This window comes from Lathyrus oleraceus, chromosome 6 (genome assembly GCF_024323335.1).
Source record: "Lathyrus oleraceus cultivar Zhongwan6 chromosome 6, CAAS_Psat_ZW6_1.0, whole genome shotgun sequence".
Taxonomy (NCBI): domain Eukaryota; kingdom Viridiplantae; phylum Streptophyta; class Magnoliopsida; order Fabales; family Fabaceae; genus Lathyrus; species Lathyrus oleraceus.
Window position 1 is genome coordinate 2,400,878 of NC_066584.1, and position 22,075 is coordinate 2,422,952.

The following is a 22,075-nucleotide window of genomic DNA, read 5'->3' on the forward strand; positions in this document are numbered from 1 at the left end:
TTCTTACTTTGAACTTATACGAAATTTAAAGCTTTTCAATACACTTTCTCGCGGACGCTTAATATTAATATATATTAGAGGCCAATTGGCCAAATAAAAAAAGAAGATAATCTGAATGGGTAACTACAACTTTACCATAAAATTTATATCAGGTTAACTCAATTTTATAAAATTGTGTTCTAAACGAAGATGTCTCTATTTATAAAAGCTATAATATACAACTAATAAATATTATACAATTTATAGATGTTGGACTTTTGAATCTTTGATCAAGAGTTTGATACATTGCATATAAAAAACACACATATTGGCTTGCCGACATACAAAAGATAATCTAACCATTAATAATTATTGAGTTAATTATTAAGCTTTTTTCCAACCAGCATATAATAATAATAATAATAATAATGTAATAATTAACAACCAAAGTGTAGCAACCCATCAACATGTATTTATAGTTGACCCATCTAGAATTAGGAGAAACATTTTCCTAATAATAACAAATTAATGATAAGGACATAATATATTCCATTTTCGTCCTCAATCTTAACGACACGTCCTCACATTAATTCTCAATCCAAAAAATATCAATAAAAATCATTTCCCTACATTATTTATAGATGAAGACTTCCATCAAATATTTAATTAATGTAAGATATTCCATCGCGTATCAAGATTGGGGACGAAAATGGTACTGCAAATTTACTACTAGGTACTACTATTTTATTAACTTAATTAAACTTAATTAAGTTACTCCAAATCCAAGATTAAATCATAATCAAAATTCATTATTCAGCATGGAAGCACCTTGTAGATTACCACGAAACAAGGAAGGATAGCCCTTGGATTGAAAACTGTTAAATCCTCGAGATTCGAGTAGATTCCCGCGTCCCCCGCAACAGAATCAAACGACATCGTTTCCTCCTCCGTTATCGGTGGCGCACCTTCCTCCGCCACGCGCTTCACTTTTCCGGCAATCACACGGCACACCAGCATCGCTCTTCTAGAATCTTCTCCAATCCTTTCAATGGAATTGTCGTGGGCCTTACCACTGCTAGCGTTGGTTTTCACACCTCCTTTGTTCTGAAAACCGTGCCGGATGATCGTGCACACTCCGCAACCAGGTACGGTGGCGCACAAGGCGGAGGATCCACGTGCGCCTAGTGCGCAGGATAAGGTTGTGCTGTGGAAACGAAGGAGTTCGTTGCCGTCTGCGGCACACCGGGGGTTTTTCTTTGTAGTTGCGGTTGCACGGGATTTTACTGCGTCTCTGCATTCCTCGAACCGTTGGATTGTTCGTTGAGTGTTGTGAACTTTTAATATCCGTTCGATCTTACACATTGGACTCTCCCTCTTCAACCAGCTTGACTTGAATATTATTTCCACTATGTTCCGACCCGAATCTTCCGGACCCAGCTCTGAAACTGTTTCACAAATACAATTCTTGCAAAATTATTAAATTTGAAATTCTATTTTTTTTTAATTGTACAAATAGCTACAAAATTGTCCAATATAATCTTTTATTCAATTACATTATAGTCGCAGGAATAATGCAAAATTGCATCATGCATCAGTGTTATTGCGGCTACAATTTCAGAAGTGCATATCGGAAATCATATACATGAAAAAAGGGTTAGATTTCTATAGGAAGAAGTGCCTATAATTAATAGTGTGAACTAAATATAGTCTCTGACTAATGATAAGTTTCTATAGGAGAAAATAGTGTGGGTCAAAAAATAATGAATTTTCTATCTTGAAAATTTACTTTGGTAAGATAGTGGTTATTTGTGATTTGAAATTGATATTTGTCAGTTTGTTACATTTGGCAAGAGGTAGATGAATATCATTAATCTTTCTTACACTATACAACTGTCGTTTCGTACGTATAAGTCTTTTAAACAAGAAACTACTTGTGTGTACGTTTAAGACTAGTAACAAATGCACTGTTTGTTTGGTGGGTGCATGTGCATAAGTGATAAATATTGTGAGTCAATGGCTGATGGTGATGCATCAATGCTATAAATTTTTTTAAAATTTACATCTATGTGGATGTTACAGAGTACTACTAGTTTTGTTTTATGAAAACAATTAAAGTGTTGATTAAAATAAATGGAGTATAGTATATTATAGTACCAGCTTATAATGACATGCATGGATGGTGGTCCTTTTAGCTTCTCCTTGTTTCAAATTTCGAAGCTTGCTTTAAATTAGATTTATGATTCCCCATATATTATGATTGAATTTTATAGCACAAAGGAAATTTGACACATAATTTGATATAAACACACAACAACTATAGCCATCTAGCTAGTAGAACAAAACCACCAGATATATATTCTTGTTACCGTATACTAGTACTAGTACATTGGAACTTAAAAAGAAAACTATTATTACCATAACCGTTTTGAGGACTTACAAAGCGAATTATCGGATATTATTTTAAGTTTTCGAAGAATAAACTATAATTAAATAGAGTTTCATAAAATATTGATTAGGCCTTTATTTATTTTTTCATGTATACACTAGACTCCAAAAACTTAAATCAATCCTTATTTTTACACTCTTTTTTATTTATGGAAAATTTTGAGTTAATATGTTGTCGAACAGTGTGTAAACAGGGTCACATAGTAAATGTGATACAATAAATTGAATTACTGTTATTGCATGTTTTGGTCTTAAAGGAAAGAAAAATTAAAATTAAAATTATACCAGCATGACGAACAGCTTGATGAAGCTGCAAGCTTTCAATCTTAGGGAAAACCTCTCCACATTGATCACAAGCACACACTGTGCTCCTAGGAATTGCTAACCTGTTTCATTTTCCAATCACATCAAAAGAAAAAACATTAAAAAAAGGAGTCAGTTGCGTTGAGATTTTTGCGTTTGGTATACAAGTATTACGACACTGATTGTGATACTCGCAGTGGAATCGGTTTGGCCGATATTTTTTAAACCTTAGAATTTAGTGAAAACAAAGAAGAAAAGGTTCTCAAGTTTTTACCTGCTAGGGTCAACGATCATGTGACATTCATAACATCCAGAGAGTTTTCTAAACTGCATTCCTCTGGAAGATGATGACGTGTAGTTATTTCCACCGTTGGATTTCCCAGAACATGATGCAGAAGAGCGAGTTCTTGATGATGATGACGATGAAGCAGTGGTAGTGACAGGTTTTCTTTTGAGTAAACTTGTTTCTTGACCTAAGATGCTACTTTCTGGGGATGAATTATCAGACCTATGAACAACTCGAGTGTTTCCATGAACGGCATCTCTGAAGCTACAAATTGAGCTACAAGATGAACCTAGTTTTGAGTAACTGTTGTTTGGTTTTGAAGGATCGTGAACGGTGGAGCCTTCGATCTGTTTGCAAGTTAGGATGTTTTTGATTTGGTCCCATGAAGATGGTGGCTTTTGTTTTTGTTTTTGTTTCTGTTTTTGTTTTTGCTTTTGATTCAGTTGTTGTTGTTGTTGGGTTTTGTGTTTTTGTTTTGGGAGTGTTTTTTTGGAGTGAGATTGTTCAGAGGGATTAGTGAGGAGAGCCATTAGGAAGAGTGAAAGAAAAAATGTATTCTCTCTTTCATGAAAGAGAGAGATTGAGGAAGAGGAAGAGGGTTGTTTTGTTCACTATTCTATTTTCTAACAATTTTTTGAAAGAGTTTGTGAAATGAGAGAGATGCCAGATGGGTCATAAATGAGGATGCAGAGTGATGTTTTGTGGTGGGGCAGGGTATTTATTAATTAATGTTAGAATTTTTTACAATTGAAATTTTCTTGTTGAGTATCTTGTACTAAATCAAATTATTTTAAATGAGTTAGATCAATATTACTACATTTTTCTTATATTATGTGTACTTTATTCAAAATAAAATATAAGCAAAAGTGTTTGTCAAATATATTTAGTTTAAATATTGGATAAGATATATTTAAGTTATAAAATATATTTAGTTTAGATTTTTGTGAATATGTTTGTTTGTTGTTCGGTTGACAAATAAGTTGTAAAGATAACAATAGATTTTATATGTTCATAAATAAAATGACAATTTATTTCTATATATTTGGCCCTCTCATGAAAAGTTGGATTGACAACTAAATAAAAGTTGCTTGATTATCACAGTGTAGAGTGTAGGAGTGGTGCAAGGAGTTTGGAGAGTTGTTAGCAAATTACGTAATCATGGTATTTCATTAATAGTATGAATCAATGCATGATATTATGCCTCACTCGAGGACTTGAAATTGTAACTTGTTTCTTTGTCTTATAAAATATGGATGTATTCCTAAGTTTCATAAAATATTCAGAAACAAATTTTCTAGTAATAAGATATGACGCCCTATCTAAGTCGCGATAGCATAGTGATCTTTAAGATGGGTTTGCATAAATTGACTTAGAATATGAACTGAATATGTTATTTATGGTCTGGTAAAAGTCAGGTAAATAAGGTGTCCCACTAATCTTCTATAGCTTGATGGTTCTGAAAAAATGTTGTATGTTAGCTAGAGTTAGTTTGTGATTTTGTTCCATTGGAAAAGGAGATGGATTACAACCAAGCATGCCATTAAGAATGTCTAAAGTGTATTTTCTTTGACTCCTACCGATCCTCGAACTAATTCTAAACCAAGAAAATACTTCAAATTTTCAAGATCCTCCATATGAAAATAATTGTTATTATATTGTTTGAATTTGATAGAAGGAGTTGAATCATTGCCAACCATGACCAAATCATCAACATAAATTAAGACTGCAATAAAATTGGATTCACATTCATAGGTAAAAAGGCTATGATATGCTTTCCTTTCTTTAAAATCATAATTGATCAAGGACAAGGAAAGTTTTGAGTACCGATTTCTAGAACCTTGTTTTAGACCATAAAAAAACTTCTTTAGGCGATAAACCATATTTTTATCGGGAACTTTGTATCATTGAGGTGGACTCGTGTACACTTCTTCATTGGGATCTCTATGAAAAAATGTGTTGCTAACATTCATTTGATGAAGCTCCCATTTTTTTGCAATTGCAATAGTTAGTAAGCATCTAATAATAGTCATTTTTCCTACAATTGTAAATGTCTCATTGAATTATTCGCCTTCTACTTGTGTGAAACCTTTCCATACTAATTGAGCTTTATATTTCTTAATCTCTCATGTAGCCTTGTTCTTAATATTATATAACCATTTGCACCTTGCCAAATTTCTCTCTAAAGGTAAGTGAGTTGCCCAAATTTCATTATCTTCCAAGGCTTTAAGTTCTTGTGAAATTGCTTCCTACCATACTGATCATTTTCTGTTTTCGAATATGATTTTGACTCTTCAACATTAGTGATGGCTGCAAGGTATGTCTGATGTTTTGGAAAAAAATGATCATAAGTTAAAAAAATTGAAATAGGATAAGCCATACTTGAAGAAGAATTAGTCTTTGATGAAATGCATTTGGGGCTTATAACATAGTAGTAATGATCCTTCAAATGAATTGTTACCTTGGATTTTCGACATGGACATTAATGGTAAGTAAGACACAATGGCATGCCATGATGAGGTGTGATATCGAACGTGGTCAATTGAGATCATAAATTGATTTGATGACTTAGACCTGTCGAAGGATAACTTGGCAATTTCTAGTTGAATCATGCAGTCAAGGATCAAGGAGTATTTATGGAGTCTGGACTTAGTGAAATTTCTAATATTTAGGTTGGTTATTCTGATTAGTTGAATGAGTCATAATTGGATAGGATCAGATGATTATTCAGAGACACGTGGAAGTTTGTTGAAGACAACGGTTGCATGGAGAAAAAATGTGGTGCGGTGTGTTTAATCGACCGTTGTAGGCAATTATTTTAGACTAGTATATAAGTAGACACTTGCTTATGGTGTAGGGGTCCACAATTGTACTAAAAATCTTACAAACTCAAAGTACATGTGTTGTTGAGAAACGAGTGAGGAAATGTACGTATGCGTTCCATATTTATAAACTTCAAGCATTTGACATTCAAGTCATTCTTGCATTTAAGTTACTTTTAGTCATTTTACTTTAAATTCTTTACGTTTCGACTTCAGTCACTTTACTTTTAAATCTTTTACATTTCGATTTCTATCAAGTTCTAATTATCATCTCAAACATTTCATTTTGATTTCAATAGCAATATGTTCAAAGGTCATTCACACAAATATGTTTTGGGATGTTTTCGAGTTTGATCCCTTAAGTATTAATAGAAACTTGTTTTGTTTATGAAGTTTACCAGTAAACAAATTGGCACGCCCAATAGGACCCTTTTTGTGTGAATTTCTACTTTTCATTTTGAAAAATATCATTGTTAAGTTCTTCATTTCATTGACTTCTCATTTTATGAGTGCGCATGAGATTAAGAAGTGGTAAGATAACCAGGAGAGAAGTTAGCAAACCTACGAGGAAATACATCAGAAGAATGGTTATTCCCATAAGCGATAATGGATAACAACCCTCTAATAGCACTAGGGTAGGCACGGTTATTGCGACGCCGACTAAGCCAATCCCTTCGATTACTAGCACAACCATTATACCGTCAATGAAGGTTACACCATCAATTGTGCAAGAAGGGACGACTTTTCCCCTTTAGTAACCCAGAGTCACCTAGTGATTCCTAGACCGATTATGGCGACATAATTTAGGAGGTTCGCCACAGGTTTTACAATGCCCGTGTCGAGGTGTGAGCAACCTTATGGGATGCCTACATCAGTGATGGAAGACCTACATATTAATCCTTCAACATTTTCTAATAATGTTGCAAATATGTATTCTCCAATATTGGAGTCTGGGTCGGCCATAGGTAACCACGGTCGAACTATACCACCTCAGATGGGAATGGGATTTAATTCCCGTGCAATGCCAACATTTATGACGAATTCTATAATGGCAATGGGACATCAGATGGATGAGAGTAACCATGATATGGTAAATACTCTTGCCCAACAAATGGGTACTATATTTAACCCATTTATTCAAAATACGAATCAGAGTTACCAGCAATTGGTAACTCAAATGAATTGAATTACTGATTTCTTTGGCACTCCACCAACGCAAGTTCGACCTGTTGTACAACCCCAAGTCATTAGGCAAGTTCGAAATGAAGGGGTAGCCTTGGAGGAAAACATGGTGAATCATGGGAAACATTTTGTGCCTCGGATAGTAGAATAAGAGATGCATAGGGAAGTTGAGCGTCAACCTGTCATAATGGTTAATCAAAACCACTACGCTGGTCAAGTCGTTCATCAAGTTCAACAAGGAAATATGTTTGGAGAAAATAACCTTGCAGCCATTCTCGAACGGATAATGGATTAAAATGGTGTGAACATCGGCCTGCAAAGGCCAAATTATACATCTCATTTGTTAGAATGTGTGTTGAAAGTTGAACTACCAAGGGGATGGAAAGTCCCAAAGTTCACCAAATTTATTGGTGATACAAATGAATCTATTGTCGAGCATATTGCCCAAAATTTGACTGAAGCGGGAGACATAGTGAATAATCAAAACTTAAGGATGAGATACTTTCCTAGTTCTCTTGCAAAAAACACTTTTACATGGTTTACAACCCTCCCTGCCTATTTCATCAATGATTGGACTCGATTAGAAAGTTTGTTCCATAAGCAGTTTTACATGGGGAAATATAAGATTAGTCTGAAAGAATTATCGAGTTTGAAGCGAAAGTTCGATGAATCAATCAATGATTACTTAAATCGGTTCCAATTATTAAAGACACGATGTTTTACCCAAGTTCCTGAGCACAAGCTAGTTGAAATGGCTGCTGGGGGATTAGATTACTATATTAGATAGAAATTAGATACACAGTATATGAGAGATATGGCTCAGTTGGATGACAGAGTTCGATAGGTCGAAAGACTGAAGGCTGAGAAAGCCAAAGTAAACAGGGGTAAGAAGGAACGTGTGGCTTTCATTGATATGGAAGAAAATGACTTGACGTCAGATGTCGAATATAACCATGTCGAAGAAATTATGGTCGATGTGGCTAAATTAAAGTCGGCTCCCCCATGTGTGTGTATGTTGCTTATGCCTGCAAATGGGAAGAATCCTTCTAAACCTGAGAAAACTGATAAATTCCCTAAGAAAACCTATACCTTCGACGTGACCAAATGCGATGAAATTTTCGACCTGTTTGTCGCAGATGGTCAAGTACTAGTGCCACCATGCACGAAAGTACCACCATTTGAACAAATGAAGAAACAAGGGTTTTGTAAATATCATAATTTTCTAGGGCATAAGACCTCACAATGTTTTCTTTTCAGGGATCCTATTCAGAATGCATTGAATGAAGGAAGACTGAAATTTGCCAAAGGTAAAGCTCAAATGAAGATCGACTATGACTCGCTACAAGTTGGGGACGCCATTTACGTGGAGCCTGTGGCAATCTACACAGTCGAAATTACTAAGGATTTTGACATGGCAGAGTTTGAAAGTGAGAACCAGATTGAGGATGTTTACCTTAAGGCCGAAGAGGGATTTCAGGAGTTTCTCCACATATGCAAAATTGGAGATTCAGAAGTAACGATGTGTCCTAGATGCAACACTGTGCTCGGTAAAAAGGTTGCAAAGAAGGTTGAAAGCGCCCAACAGGAAAAGAAAAGAGAAAATTGGAGGAAGAATAAGCCTCGGTTCTATTTCAAAAATAGGGGGTGCCTCAGAAGAAGAAGCAGTTCCTTAACCACCAAAAGGTAAGCCTGGTACATATGTGCCAACATCCAATGCTCCCCAAAGGAGGTTGACGAAATATGATGGCAAAGAGTTATCTGGGAATTAGAAGTGGAGGAATTTAGAAATGGGTCGAGGTTCATCGTTGACCTATCTAGATAATTTTGAGATGTCAGAGAGGCGCTCATGTGGTCCCGGTAATTATAAAGATAAGAACCTGATGTCGAGAACTCAATGGAGGAGATTTCAGAGAAAGAAGAAAGCTCAGAAGGAAGCGACAAAATCCAATAATAATAATAAGCCATACCGAAGTCAAGTAAAGGAACAAGTGAGGAAACCAATTGGGAGACAACTGTTTTCTCCTAAGACGAGTCAGTCAAAGGAAAAAGCGAAGGGAAGGCGAAGGAAGAGGTACCATCGAAGAAGGACGAGCTAGTGACTGACAATTTCGACTCTGGGTCGGTAGATGATTTTAATGTGCTATACAACGTGGTGTCCGTACTTCCTAGGGAGAACAATTGTGTAACGGAAGTTGTTGAACCTGAAGATTGTGAGGAAGAAGAGATGGTGAAACACAAACTAGTGTGCTATTTCGAGATGAGCAGCGGTTGTATCGAGGAACATAATGAGTTTTTCTAAAGACCTCATGAGGTAGTGAAAAATAATTTGAAAGACCTATTTATAAAAGCAAAAGTAGAGAATACTATGGTGAATAAAATTCTGGTAGATGACGGGGCAACTGTTAATTTAATGACCTATTTCTTGTTGGGAAAAATAGGGAAGTTCGACACAGACTTGAGGTCCCATAACATGGTGCTCTCAAATTATGAGGGGAAGACATGCCAGACTATGGGGGTCATAAATGAGGATGCAGAGTGATGTTTTGTGGTGGGACAGGATATTTCTTAATTAATGTTAGAATTTTTTACATTTGAAATTTTCTTGTTAAGTATCTTGTACTAAATCAAATTATTTTAAATGAGTTAGATCAATATTACTACATTTTTCTCATATTATGTGTACTTTATTCAAAATAAAATATAAGCAAAAGTGTTTGTCAAATATATTTAGTTTAAATATTGGATAAGATATATTTAAGTTATAAAATATATTTAGTTTAGATTTTTGAGAATATGTTTGCTTGTTGTTCGGTTGACAAATAAGTTGTAAAGATAACAATAGATTTTATATGTTCATAAATAAAATGACAATCTATTTCTATATATTTGACCCTCTCATGAAAAATTGGATTGACAACTAAATATAAAGCTGCTTGATTATCACAGTGTAGAGTGTAGGAGTGGTGCAAGGAGTTTGGAGAGTTGTTAGCAAATTACGTAATCATGGTATTTCATTAATAGTATGAATCAATGCATGATATTATGCCTCACTCGAGGACTTGAAATTGTAACTTGTTTCTTTGTCTTATAAAATATGGATGTATTCCTAAGTTTCATAAAATATTCAGAAACAGATTTTCTAGTAATAAGATATGACGCCCTATCTAAGTCGCGATAGCATAGTGATCTTTAAGATGGGTTTGCATAAATTGACTTAGAATGTGAACTGAATATGTTATTTATGGTCTGGTAAAAGTCAGGTAAATAACGTGTCCTACTAATCTTCTATAACTTGATGGTTCTGAAAAAATGTTGTATGTTAGCTAGAGTTAGTTTGTGATTTTGTTCCATTGGAAAAGGAGATGGGTTACAACCAAGCATGCCATTAAGAATGTCTAAAGTGTATTTTCTTTGACTCCTACCGATCCTCGAACTAATTCTAAACCAAGAAAATACTTCAAATTTTCAAGATCCTCCATATGAAAATAATTGTTATTATATTGTTTGAATTTGATAGAAGGAGTTGAATCATTGCCAACCATGACCAAATCATCAACATAAATTAAGACTGCAATAAAATTGAATTCACATTCATAGGTAAAAAGGCTATGATATGCTTTCCTTTCTTTAAAATCATAATTGATCAAGGACAAGGAAAGTTTTGAGTACCGATTTCTAGAACCTTGTTTTAGACCATAAAAAAACTTCTTTAGGCGATAAACCATATTTTTATCGGGAACTTTGTATCATTGAGGTGGACTCGTGTACACTTCTTCATTGAGATCTCTATGAAAAAATGTGTTGCTAACATTCATTTGATGAAGCTCCCATTTTTTTGCAATTGCAATAGTTAGTAAGCATCTAATAATAGTCATTTTTCCTACAATTGTAAATGTCTCATTGAATTATTCGCCTTCTACTTGTGTGAAACCTTTCCATACTAATTAAGCTTTATATTTCTTAATCTCTCATGTAGCCTTGTTCTTAATATTATATAACCATTTGCACCTTGCCAAATTTCTCTCTAAAGGTAAGTGAGTTACCTAAATTTCATTATCTTCCAAGGCTTTAAGTTCTTGTGAAATTGCTTCCTACCATACTGATCATTTTCTGTTTTCGAATATGATTTTGACTCTTCAACATTAGTGATGGTTGCAAGGTATGTCTGATGTTTTGGAAAAAAATGATCATAAATTAAAAAAATTGAAATAGGATAAGCCATACTTGAAGAAGAATTAGTCTTTGATGAAATGCATTTGGGGCTTATAACATAGTAGTAATGATCCTTCAAATGAACTGTTACCTTGGATTTTCGACATGGACATTAATGGTAAGTAAGACACAATGGCATGCCATGATGAGGTGTGATATCGAACGTGGTCAATTGAGATCATAAGTTGATTTGATGACTTAGACCTGTCGAAGGATAACTTGGCAATTTCTAGTTGAATCATGCAGTCAAGGATCAAGGAGTATTTATGGAGTCTGGACTTAGTGAAATTTCTAATATTTAGGTTGGTTATTCTGATTAGTTGAATGAGTCATAATTAGATAGGATCAGATGATTATTCAGAGACACGTGGAAGTTTGTTGAAGACAACGGTTGCATGGAGAAAAAATGTGGTGCGGTGTGTTTAATCGACCGTTGTAGGCAATTATTTTAGACTAGTATATAAGTAGACACTTGCTTATGGTGTAGGGGTCCACAATTGTACTAAAAATCTTACAAACTCAAAGTACATGTGTTGTTGAGAAACGAGTGAGGAAATGTACGTATGCGTTCCATATTTATAAACTTCAAGCATTTGACATTCAAGTCATTCTTGCATTTAAGTTACTTTTAGTCATTTTACTTTAAATTCTTTACGTTTCGACTTCAGTCACTTTACTTTTAAATCTTTTACATTTCGATTTCTATCAAGTTCTAATTATCATCTCAAACATTTCATTTTGATTTCAATAGCAATATGTTCAAAGGTCATTCACACAAATATGTTTTGGGATGTTTTCGAGTTTGATCCCTTAAGTATTAATAGAAACTTGTTTTGTTTATGAAGTTTACCAGTAAACAAATTGGCACGCCCAATAGGACCCTTTTTGTGTGAATTTCTACTTTTCATTTTGAAAAATATCATTGTTAAGTTCTTCATTTCATTGACTTCTCATTTTATGAGTGCGCATGAGATTAAGAAGTGGTAAGATAACCAGGAGAGAAGTTAGCAAACCTACGAGGAAATACATCAGAAGAATGGTTATTCCCATAAGCGATAATGGATAACAACCCTCTAATAGCACTAGGGTAGGCACGGTTATTGCGACGCCGACTAAGCCAATCCCTTCGATTACTAGCACAACCATTATACCGTCAATGAAGGTTACACCATCAATTGTGCAAGAAGGGACGACTTTTCCCCTTTAGTAACCCAGAGTCACCTAGTGATTCCTAGACCGATTATGGCGACATAATTTAGGAGGTTCGCCACAGGTTTTACAATGCCCGTGTCGAGGTGTGAGCAACCTTATGGGATGCCTACATCAGTGATGGAAGACCTACATATTAATCCTTCAACATTTTCTAATAATGTTGCAAATATGTATTCTCCAATATTGGAGTCTGGGTCGGCCATAGGTAACCACGGTCGAACTATACCACCTCAGATGGGAATGGGATTTAATTCCCGTGCAATGCCAACATTTATGACGAATTCTATAATGGCAATGGGACATCAGATGGATGAGAGTAACCATGATATGGTAAATACTCTTGCCCAACAAATGGGTACTATATTTAACCCATTTATTCAAAATACGAATCAGAGTTACCAGCAATTGGTAACTCAAATGAATTGAATTACTGATTTCTTTGGCACTCCACCAACGCAAGTTCGACCTGTTGTACAACCCCAAGTCATTAGGCAAGTTCGAAATGAAGGGGTAGCCTTGGAGGAAAACATGGTGAATCATGGGAAACATTTTGTGCCTCGGATAGTAGAATAAGAGATGCATAGGGAAGTTGAGCGTCAACCTGTCATAATGGTTAATCAAAACCACTACGCTGGTCAAGTCGTTCATCAAGTTCAACAAGGAAATATGTTTGGAGAAAATAACCTTGCAGCCATTCTCGAACGGATAATGGATTAAAATGGTGTGAACATCGGCCTGCAAAGGCCAAATTATACATCTCATTTGTTAGAATGTGTGTTGAAAGTTGAACTACCAAGGGGATGGAAAGTCCCAAAGTTCACCAAATTTATTGGTGATACAAATGAATCTATTGTCGAGCATATTGCCCAAAATTTGACTGAAGCGGGAGACATAGTGAATAATCAAAACTTAAGGATGAGATACTTTCCTAGTTCTCTTGCAAAAAACACTTTTACATGGTTTACAACCCTCCCTGCCTATTTCATCAATGATTGGACTCGATTAGAAAGTTTGTTCCATAAGCAGTTTTACATGGGGAAATATAAGATTAGTCTGAAAGAATTATCGAGTTTGAAGCGAAAGTTCGATGAATCAATCAATGATTACTTAAATCGGTTCCAATTATTAAAGACACGATGTTTTACCCAAGTTCCTGAGCACAAGCTAGTTGAAATGGCTGCTGGGGGATTAGATTACTATATTAGATAGAAATTAGATACACAGTATATGAGAGATATGGCTCAGTTGGATGACAGAGTTCGATAGGTCGAAAGACTGAAGGCTGAGAAAGCCAAAGTAAACAGGGGTAAGAAGGAACGTGTGGCTTTCATTGATATGGAAGAAAATGACTTGACGTCAGATGTCGAATATAACCATGTCGAAGAAATTATGGTCGATGTGGCTAAATTAAAGTCGGCTCCCCCATGTGTGTGTATGTTGCTTATGCCTGCAAATGGGAAGAATCCTTCTAAACCTGAGAAAACTGATAAATTCCCTAAGAAAACCTATACCTTCGACGTGACCAAATGCGATGAAATTTTCGACCTGTTTGTCGCAGATGGTCAAGTACTAGTGCCACCATGCACGAAAGTACCACCATTTGAACAAATGAAGAAACAAGGGTTTTGTAAATATCATAATTTTCTAGGGCATAAGACCTCACAATGTTTTCTTTTCAGGGATCCTATTCAGAATGCATTGAATGAAGGAAGACTGAAATTTGCCAAAGGTAAAGCTCAAATGAAGATCGACTATGACTCGCTACAAGTTGGGGACGCCATTTACGTGGAGCCTGTGGCAATCTACACAGTCGAAATTACTAAGGATTTTGACATGGCAGAGTTTGAAAGTGAGAACCAGATTGAGGATGTTTACCTTAAGGCCGAAGAGGGATTTCAGGAGTTTCTCCACATATGCAAAATTGGAGATTCAGAAGTAACGATGTGTCCTAGATGCAACACTGTGCTCGGTAAAAAGGTTGCAAAGAAGGTTGAAAGCGCCCAACAGGAAAAGAAAAGAGAAAATTGGAGGAAGAATAAGCCTCGGTTCTATTTCAAAAATAGGGGGTGCCTCAGAAGAAGAAGCAGTTCCTTAACCACCAAAAGGTAAGCCTGGTACATATGTGCCAACATCCAATGCTCCCCAAAGGAGGTTGACGAAATATGATGGCAAAGAGTTATCTGGGAATTAGAAGTGGAGGAATTTAGAAATGGGTCGAGGTTCATCGTTGACCTATCTAGATAATTTTGAGATGTCAGAGAGGCGCTCATGTGGTCCCGGTAATTATAAAGATAAGAACCTGATGTCGAGAACTCAATGGAGGAGATTTCAGAGAAAGAAGAAAGCTCAGAAGGAAGCGACAAAATCCAATAATAATAATAAGCCATACCGAAGTCAAGTAAAGGAACAAGTGAGGAAACCAATTGGGAGACAACTGTTTTCTCCTAAGACGAGTCAGTCAAAGGAAAAAGCGAAGGGAAGGCGAAGGAAGAGGTACCATCGAAGAAGGACGAGCTAGTGACTGACAATTTCGACTCTGGGTCGGTAGATGATTTTAATGTGCTATACAACGTGGTGTCCGTACTTCCTAGGGAGAACAATTGTGTAACGGAAGTTGTTGAACCTGAAGATTGTGAGGAAGAAGAGATGGTGAAACACAAACTAGTGTGCTATTTCGAGATGAGCAGCGGTTGTATCGAGGAACATAATGAGTTTTTCTAAAGACCTCATGAGGTAGTGAAAAATAATTTGAAAGACCTATTTATAAAAGCAAAAGTAGAGAATACTATGGTGAATAAAATTCTGGTAGATGACGGGGCAACTGTTAATTTAATGACCTATTTCTTGTTGGGAAAAATAGGGAAGTTCGACACAGACTTGAGGTCCCATAACATGGTGCTCTCAAATTATGAGGGGAAGACATGCCAGACTATGGGGGTCATAAATGAGGATGCAGAGTGATGTTTTGTGGTGGGACAGGATATTTCTTAATTAATGTTAGAATTTTTTACATTTGAAATTTTCTTGTTAAGTATCTTGTACTAAATCAAATTATTTTAAATGAGTTAGATCAATATTACTACATTTTTCTCATATTATGTGTACTTTATTCAAAATAAAATATAAGCAAAAGTGTTTGTCAAATATATTTAGTTTAAATATTGGATAAGATATATTTAAGTTATAAAATATATTTAGTTTAGATTTTTGAGAATATGTTTGCTTGTTGTTCGGTTGACAAATAAGTTGTAAAGATAACAATAGATTTTATATGTTCATAAATAAAATGACAATCTATTTCTATATATTTGACCCTCTCATGAAAAATTGGATTGACAACTAAATATAAAGCTGCTTGATTATCACAGTGTAGAGTGTAGGAGTGGTGCAAGGAGTTTGGAGAGTTGTTAGCAAATTACGTAATCATGGTATTTCATTAATAGTATGAATCAATGCATGATATTATGCCTCACTCGAGGACTTGAAATTGTAACTTGTTTCTTTGTCTTATAAAATATGGATGTATTCCTAAGTTTCATAAATATTCAGAAACAGATTTTCTAGTAATAAGATATGACGCCCTATCTAAGTCGCGATAGCATAGTGATCTTTAAGATGGGTTTGCATAAATTGACTTAGAATGTGAACTGAATATGTTATTTATGGTCTGGTAAAAGTCAGGTAAATAACGTGTCCTACTAATCTTCTATAACTTGATGGTTCTGAAAAAATGTTGTATGTTAGCTAGAGTTAGTTTGTGATTTTGTTCCATTGGAAAAGGAGATGGGTTACAACCAAGCATGCCATTAAGAATGTCTAAAGTGTATTTTCTTTGACTCCTACCGATCCTCGAACTAATTCTAAACCAAGAAAATACTTCAAATTTTCAAGATCCTCCATATGAAAATAATTGTTATTATATTGTTTGAATTTGATAGAAGGAGTTGAATCATTGCCAACCATGACCAAATCATCAACATAAATTAAGACTGCAATAAAATTGAATTCACATTCATAGGTAAAAAGGCTATGATATGCTTTCCTTTCTTTAAAATCATAATTGATCAAGGACAAGGAAAGTTTTGAGTACCGATTTCTAGAACCTTGTTTTAGACCATAAAAAAACTTCTTTAGGCGATAAACCATATTTTTATCGGGAACTTTGTATCATTGAGGTGGACTCGTGTACACTTCTTCATTGAGATCTCTATGAAAAAATGTGTTGCTAACATTCATTTGATGAAGCTCCCATTTTTTTGCAATTGCAATAGTTAGTAAGCATCTAATAATAGTCATTTTTCCTACAATTGTAAATGTCTCATTGAATTATTCGCCTTCTACTTGTGTGAAACCTTTCCATACTAATTAAGCTTTATATTTCTTAATCTCTCATGTAGCCTTGTTCTTAATATTATATAACCATTTGCACCTTGCCAAATTTCTCTCTAAAGGTAAGTGAGTTACCTAAATTTCATTATCTTCCAAGGCTTTAAGTTCTTGTGAAATTGCTTCCTACCATACTGATCATTTTCTGTTTTCGAATATGATTTTGACTCTTCAACATTAGTGATGGTTGCAAGGTATGTCTGATGTTTTGGAAAAAAATGATCATAAATTAAAAAAATTGAAATAGGATAAGCCATACTTGAAGAAGAATTAGTCTTTGATGAAATGCATTTGGGGCTTATAACATAGTAGTAATGATCCTTCAAATGAACTGTTACCTTGGATTTTCGACATGGACATTAATGGTAAGTAAGACACAATGGCATGCCATGATGAGGTGTGATATCGAACGTGGTCAATTGAGATCATAAGTTGATTTGATGACTTAGACCTGTCGAAGGATAACTTGGCAATTTCTAGTTGAATCATGCAGTCAAGGATCAAGGAGTATTTATGGAGTCTGGACTTAGTGAAATTTCTAATATTTAGGTTGGTTATTCTGATTAGTTGAATGAGTCATAATTAGATAGGATCAGATGATTATTCAGAGACACGTGGAAGTTTGTTGAAGACAACGGTTGCATGGAGAAAAAATGTGGTGCGGTGTGTTTAATCGACCGTTGTAGGCAATTATTTTAGACTAGTATATAAGTAGACACTTGCTTATGGTGTAGGGGTCCACAATTGTACTAAAAATCTTACAAACTCAAAGTACATGTGTTGTTGAGAAACGAGTGAGGAAATGTACGTATGCGTTCCATATTTATAAACTTCAAGCATTTGACATTCAAGTCATTCTTGCATTTAAGTTACTTTTAGTCATTTTACTTTAAATTCTTTACGTTTCGACTTCAGTCACTTTACTTTTAAATCTTTTACATTTCGATTTCTATCAAGTTCTAATTATCATCTCAAACATTTCATTTTGATTTCAATAGCAATATGTTCAAAGGTCATTCACACAAATATGTTTTGGGATGTTTTCGAGTTTGATCCCTTAAGTATTAATAGAAACTTGTTTTGTTTATGAAGTTTACCAGTAAACAAATTGGCACGCCCAATAGGACCCTTTTTGTGTGAATTTCTACTTTTCATTTTGAAAAATATCATTGTTAAGTTCTTCATTTCATTGACTTCTCATTTTATGAGTGCGCATGAGATTAAGAAGTGGTAAGATAACCAGGAGAGAAGTTAGCAAACCTACGAGGAAATACATCAGAAGAATGGTTATTCCCATAAGCGATAATGGATAACAACCCTCTAATAGCACTAGGGTAGGCACGGTTATTGCGACGCCGACTAAGCCAATCCCTTCGATTACTAGCACAACCATTATACCGTCAATGAAGGTTACACCATCAATTGTGCAAGAAGGGACGACTTTTCCCCTTTAGTAACCCAGAGTCACCTAGTGATTCCTAGACCGATTATGGCGACATAATTTAGGAGGTTCGCCACAGGTTTTACAATGCCCGTGTCGAGGTGTGAGCAACCTTATGGGATGCCTACATCAGTGATGGAAGACCTACATATTAATCCTTCAACATTTTCTAATAATGTTGCAAATATGTATTCTCCAATATTGGAGTCTGGGTCGGCCATAGGTAACCACGGTCGAACTATACCACCTCAGATGGGAATGGGATTTAATTCCCGTGCAATGCCAACATTTATGACGAATTCTATAATGGCAATGGGACATCAGATGGATGAGAGTAACCATGATATGGTAAATACTCTTGCCCAACAAATGGGTACTATATTTAACCCATTTATTCAAAATACGAATCAGAGTTACCAGCAATTGGTAACTCAAATGAATTGAATTACTGATTTCTTTGGCACTCCACCAACGCAAGTTCGACCTGTTGTACAACCCCAAGTCATTAGGCAAGTTCGAAATGAAGGGGTAGCCTTGGAGGAAAACATGGTGAATCATGGGAAACATTTTGTGCCTCGGATAGTAGAATAAGAGATGCATAGGGAAGTTGAGCGTCAACCTGTCATAATGGTTAATCAAAACCACTACGCTGGTCAAGTCGTTCATCAAGTTCAACAAGGAAATATGTTTGGAGAAAATAACCTTGCAGCCATTCTCGAACGGATAATGGATTAAAATGGTGTGAACATCGGCCTGCAAAGGCCAAATTATACATCTCATTTGTTAGAATGTGTGTTGAAAGTTGAACTACCAAGGGGATGGAAAGTCCCAAAGTTCACCAAATTTATTGGTGATACAAATGAATCTATTGTCGAGCATATTGCCCAAAATTTGACTGAAGCGGGAGACATAGTGAATAATCAAAACTTAAGGATGAGATACTTTCCTAGTTCTCTTGCAAAAAACACTTTTACATGGTTTACAACCCTCCCTGCCTATTTCATCAATGATTGGACTCGATTAGAAAGTTTGTTCCATAAGCAGTTTTACATGGGGAAATATAAGATTAGTCTGAAAGAATTATCGAGTTTGAAGCGAAAGTTCGATGAATCAATCAATGATTACTTAAATCGGTTCCAATTATTAAAGACACGATGTTTTACCCAAGTTCCTGAGCACAAGCTAGTTGAAATGGCTGCTGGGGGATTAGATTACTATATTAGATAGAAATTAGATACACAGTATATGAGAGATATGGCTCAGTTGGATGACAGAGTTCGATAGGTCGAAAGACTGAAGGCTGAGAAAGCCAAAGTAAACAGGGGTAAGAAGGAACGTGTGGCTTTCATTGATATGGAAGAAAATGACTTGACGTCAGATGTCGAATATAACCATGTCGAAGAAATTATGGTCGATGTGGCTAAATTAAAGTCGGCTCCCCCATGTGTGTGTATGTTGCTTATGCCTGCAAATGGGAAGAATCCTTCTAAACCTGAGAAAACTGATAAATTCCCTAAGAAAACCTATACCTTCGACGTGACCAAATGCGATGAAATTTTCGACCTGTTTGTCGCAGATGGTCAAGTACTAGTGCCACCATGCACGAAAGTACCACCATTTGAACAAATGAAGAAACAAGGGTTTTGTAAATATCATAATTTTCTAGGGCATAAGACCTCACAATGTTTTCTTTTCAGGGATCCTATTCAGAATGCATTGAATGAAGGAAGACTGAAATTTGCCAAAGGTAAAGCTCAAATGAAGATCGACTATGACTCGCTACAAGTTGGGGACGCCATTTACGTGGAGCCTGTGGCAATCTACACAGTCGAAATTACTAAGGATTTTGACATGGCAGAGTTTGAAAGTGAGAACCAGATTGAGGATGTTTACCTTAAGGCCGAAGAGGGATTTCAGGAGTTTCTCCACATATGCAAAATTGGAGATTCAGAAGTAACGATGTGTCCTAGATGCAACACTGTGCTCGGTAAAAAGGTTGCAAAGAAGGTTGAAAGCGCCCAACAGGAAAAGAAAAGAGAAAATTGGAGGAAGAATAAGCCTCGGTTCTATTTCAAAAATAGGGGGTGCCTCAGAAGAAGAAGCAGTTCCTTAACCACCAAAAGGTAAGCCTGGTACATATGTGCCAACATCCAATGCTCCCCAAAGGAGGTTGACGAAATATGATGGCAAAGAGTTATCTGGGAATTAGAAGTGGAGGAATTTAGAAATGGGTCGAGGTTCATCGTTGACCTATCTAGATAATTTTGAGATGTCAGAGAGGCGCTCATGTGGTCCCGGTAATTATAAAGATAAGAACCTGATGTCGAGAACTCAATGGAGGAGACTTCAGAGAAAGAAGAAAGCTCAGAAGGAAGCGACAAAATCCAATAATAATAATAAGCCATACCGAAGTCAAGTAAAGGAACAAGTGAGGAAACCAATTGGGAGACAACTGTTTTCTCCTAAGACGAGTCAGTCAAAGGAAAAAAGCGAATGGAAGGCGAAGGAAGAGGTACCATCGAAGAAGGACGAGCTAGTGACTGACGATTTTGACTCTGGGTCGGTAGATGATTTTAATGTGTTATACAACGTGGTGTCCGTACTTCCTAGGGAGAACAATTGTGTAACGGAAGTTGTTGAACCTGAAGATTGTGAGGAAGAAGAGATGGTGAAACACAAACTAGTGTGCTATTTCGAGATGAGCAGCGGTTGTATCGAGGAACATAATGAGTTTTTCTAAAGACCTCATGAGGTAGTGAAAAATAATTTGAAAGACCTATTTATAAAAGCAAAAGTAGAGAATACTATGGTGAATAAAATTCTGGTAGATGACGGGGCAACTGTTAATTTAATGACCTATTTCTTGTTGGGAAAAATAGGGAAGTTCGACACAGACTTGAGGTCCCATAACATGGTGCTCTCAAATTATGAGGGGAAGACATGCCAGACTATGGGGGTCATCCAGGTTGATGTAACAATGGGATCTATAACTCGACCTACAATGTTCATGGTTATAGCATCGAAGGCCAGCTACAATTTACTCGTGGGTTGAGAGTGGATACATGGGGTGGGGGAAGTGCCTTCGTCACTTCATCAAAGAATAAAAATTTGGCAAAGTGATGGTATTGTTAAGAATGTCAAGGAAGACCAAGGATATTACATGGCAAAGGTCAACCATGTAGATAAAAGAAACTTTGATAAGAATGTGGCCAATTAGCACTTTACACACCAGCGGGGTTTGCTTACATGCCTTTAGAAGAGGAATTATATTCATTTAAACTCCACTCAACCCATGGATTTATGTGGGACAGAGAAATCATGGGTGAGAGGACTTATAACACAATCCAACCAACTGGATGGGGCGATGAATTTGACGTCAATCTCTGAATTCGACGCAAGCGAATTTCAGCTTACATAACCGAGAACAAACTAACAGTGACCCTGGAGGCCAAAATACGACACACGGTTGTCAAAGCTAATGAGTTAGAAGTGTTTGATGTGAGTCAAAGGATAAGTGTTCTACCACCACCAGTCGAATAGTCGTGATTTCCAATCTTAGAAGATGATGGTCGAAAAGATCAAAGGCTAGACTACATCTATGATGATGAGCCTTTGGATTAAAGATCATGTCGCATCTGCTACAGAGATGCAGCCTCAAGATCCACTTGAATGAATTGACTTAGGAAATGGAACTACTGATGATAGTCCTTCATTGCATGTATTTAGTCGAATAATCGAAGCAAAATAAATGAAAGAAGAGGAAATACGAGAAGGAATGACCAAAGAATGAAGAATATCATGCGCGTGATG

At 35.9% G+C, this 22,075-nt stretch overlaps 1 protein-coding gene across 1 annotated transcript; it reads right to left on the reverse strand.

Annotated features, from left to right (window-relative positions):
* Positions 1-429: 429 nt before the first annotated feature.
* LOC127093471 (uncharacterized) lies at positions 430-3,694 on the reverse strand. Its single transcript, XM_051032404.1, has 3 exons — positions 3,002-3,694; positions 2,710-2,810; positions 430-1,424 (listed from the first exon to the last, which is right to left on the reverse strand). Exons 1-3 carry the CDS (start codon positions 3,541-3,543, stop codon positions 793-795), a joined length of 1,275 nt encoding a protein of 424 aa, XP_050888361.1. The 5' UTR covers positions 3,544-3,694; the 3' UTR covers positions 430-792.
* Between the last annotated feature and the right edge of the window lie 18,381 nt (positions 3,695-22,075).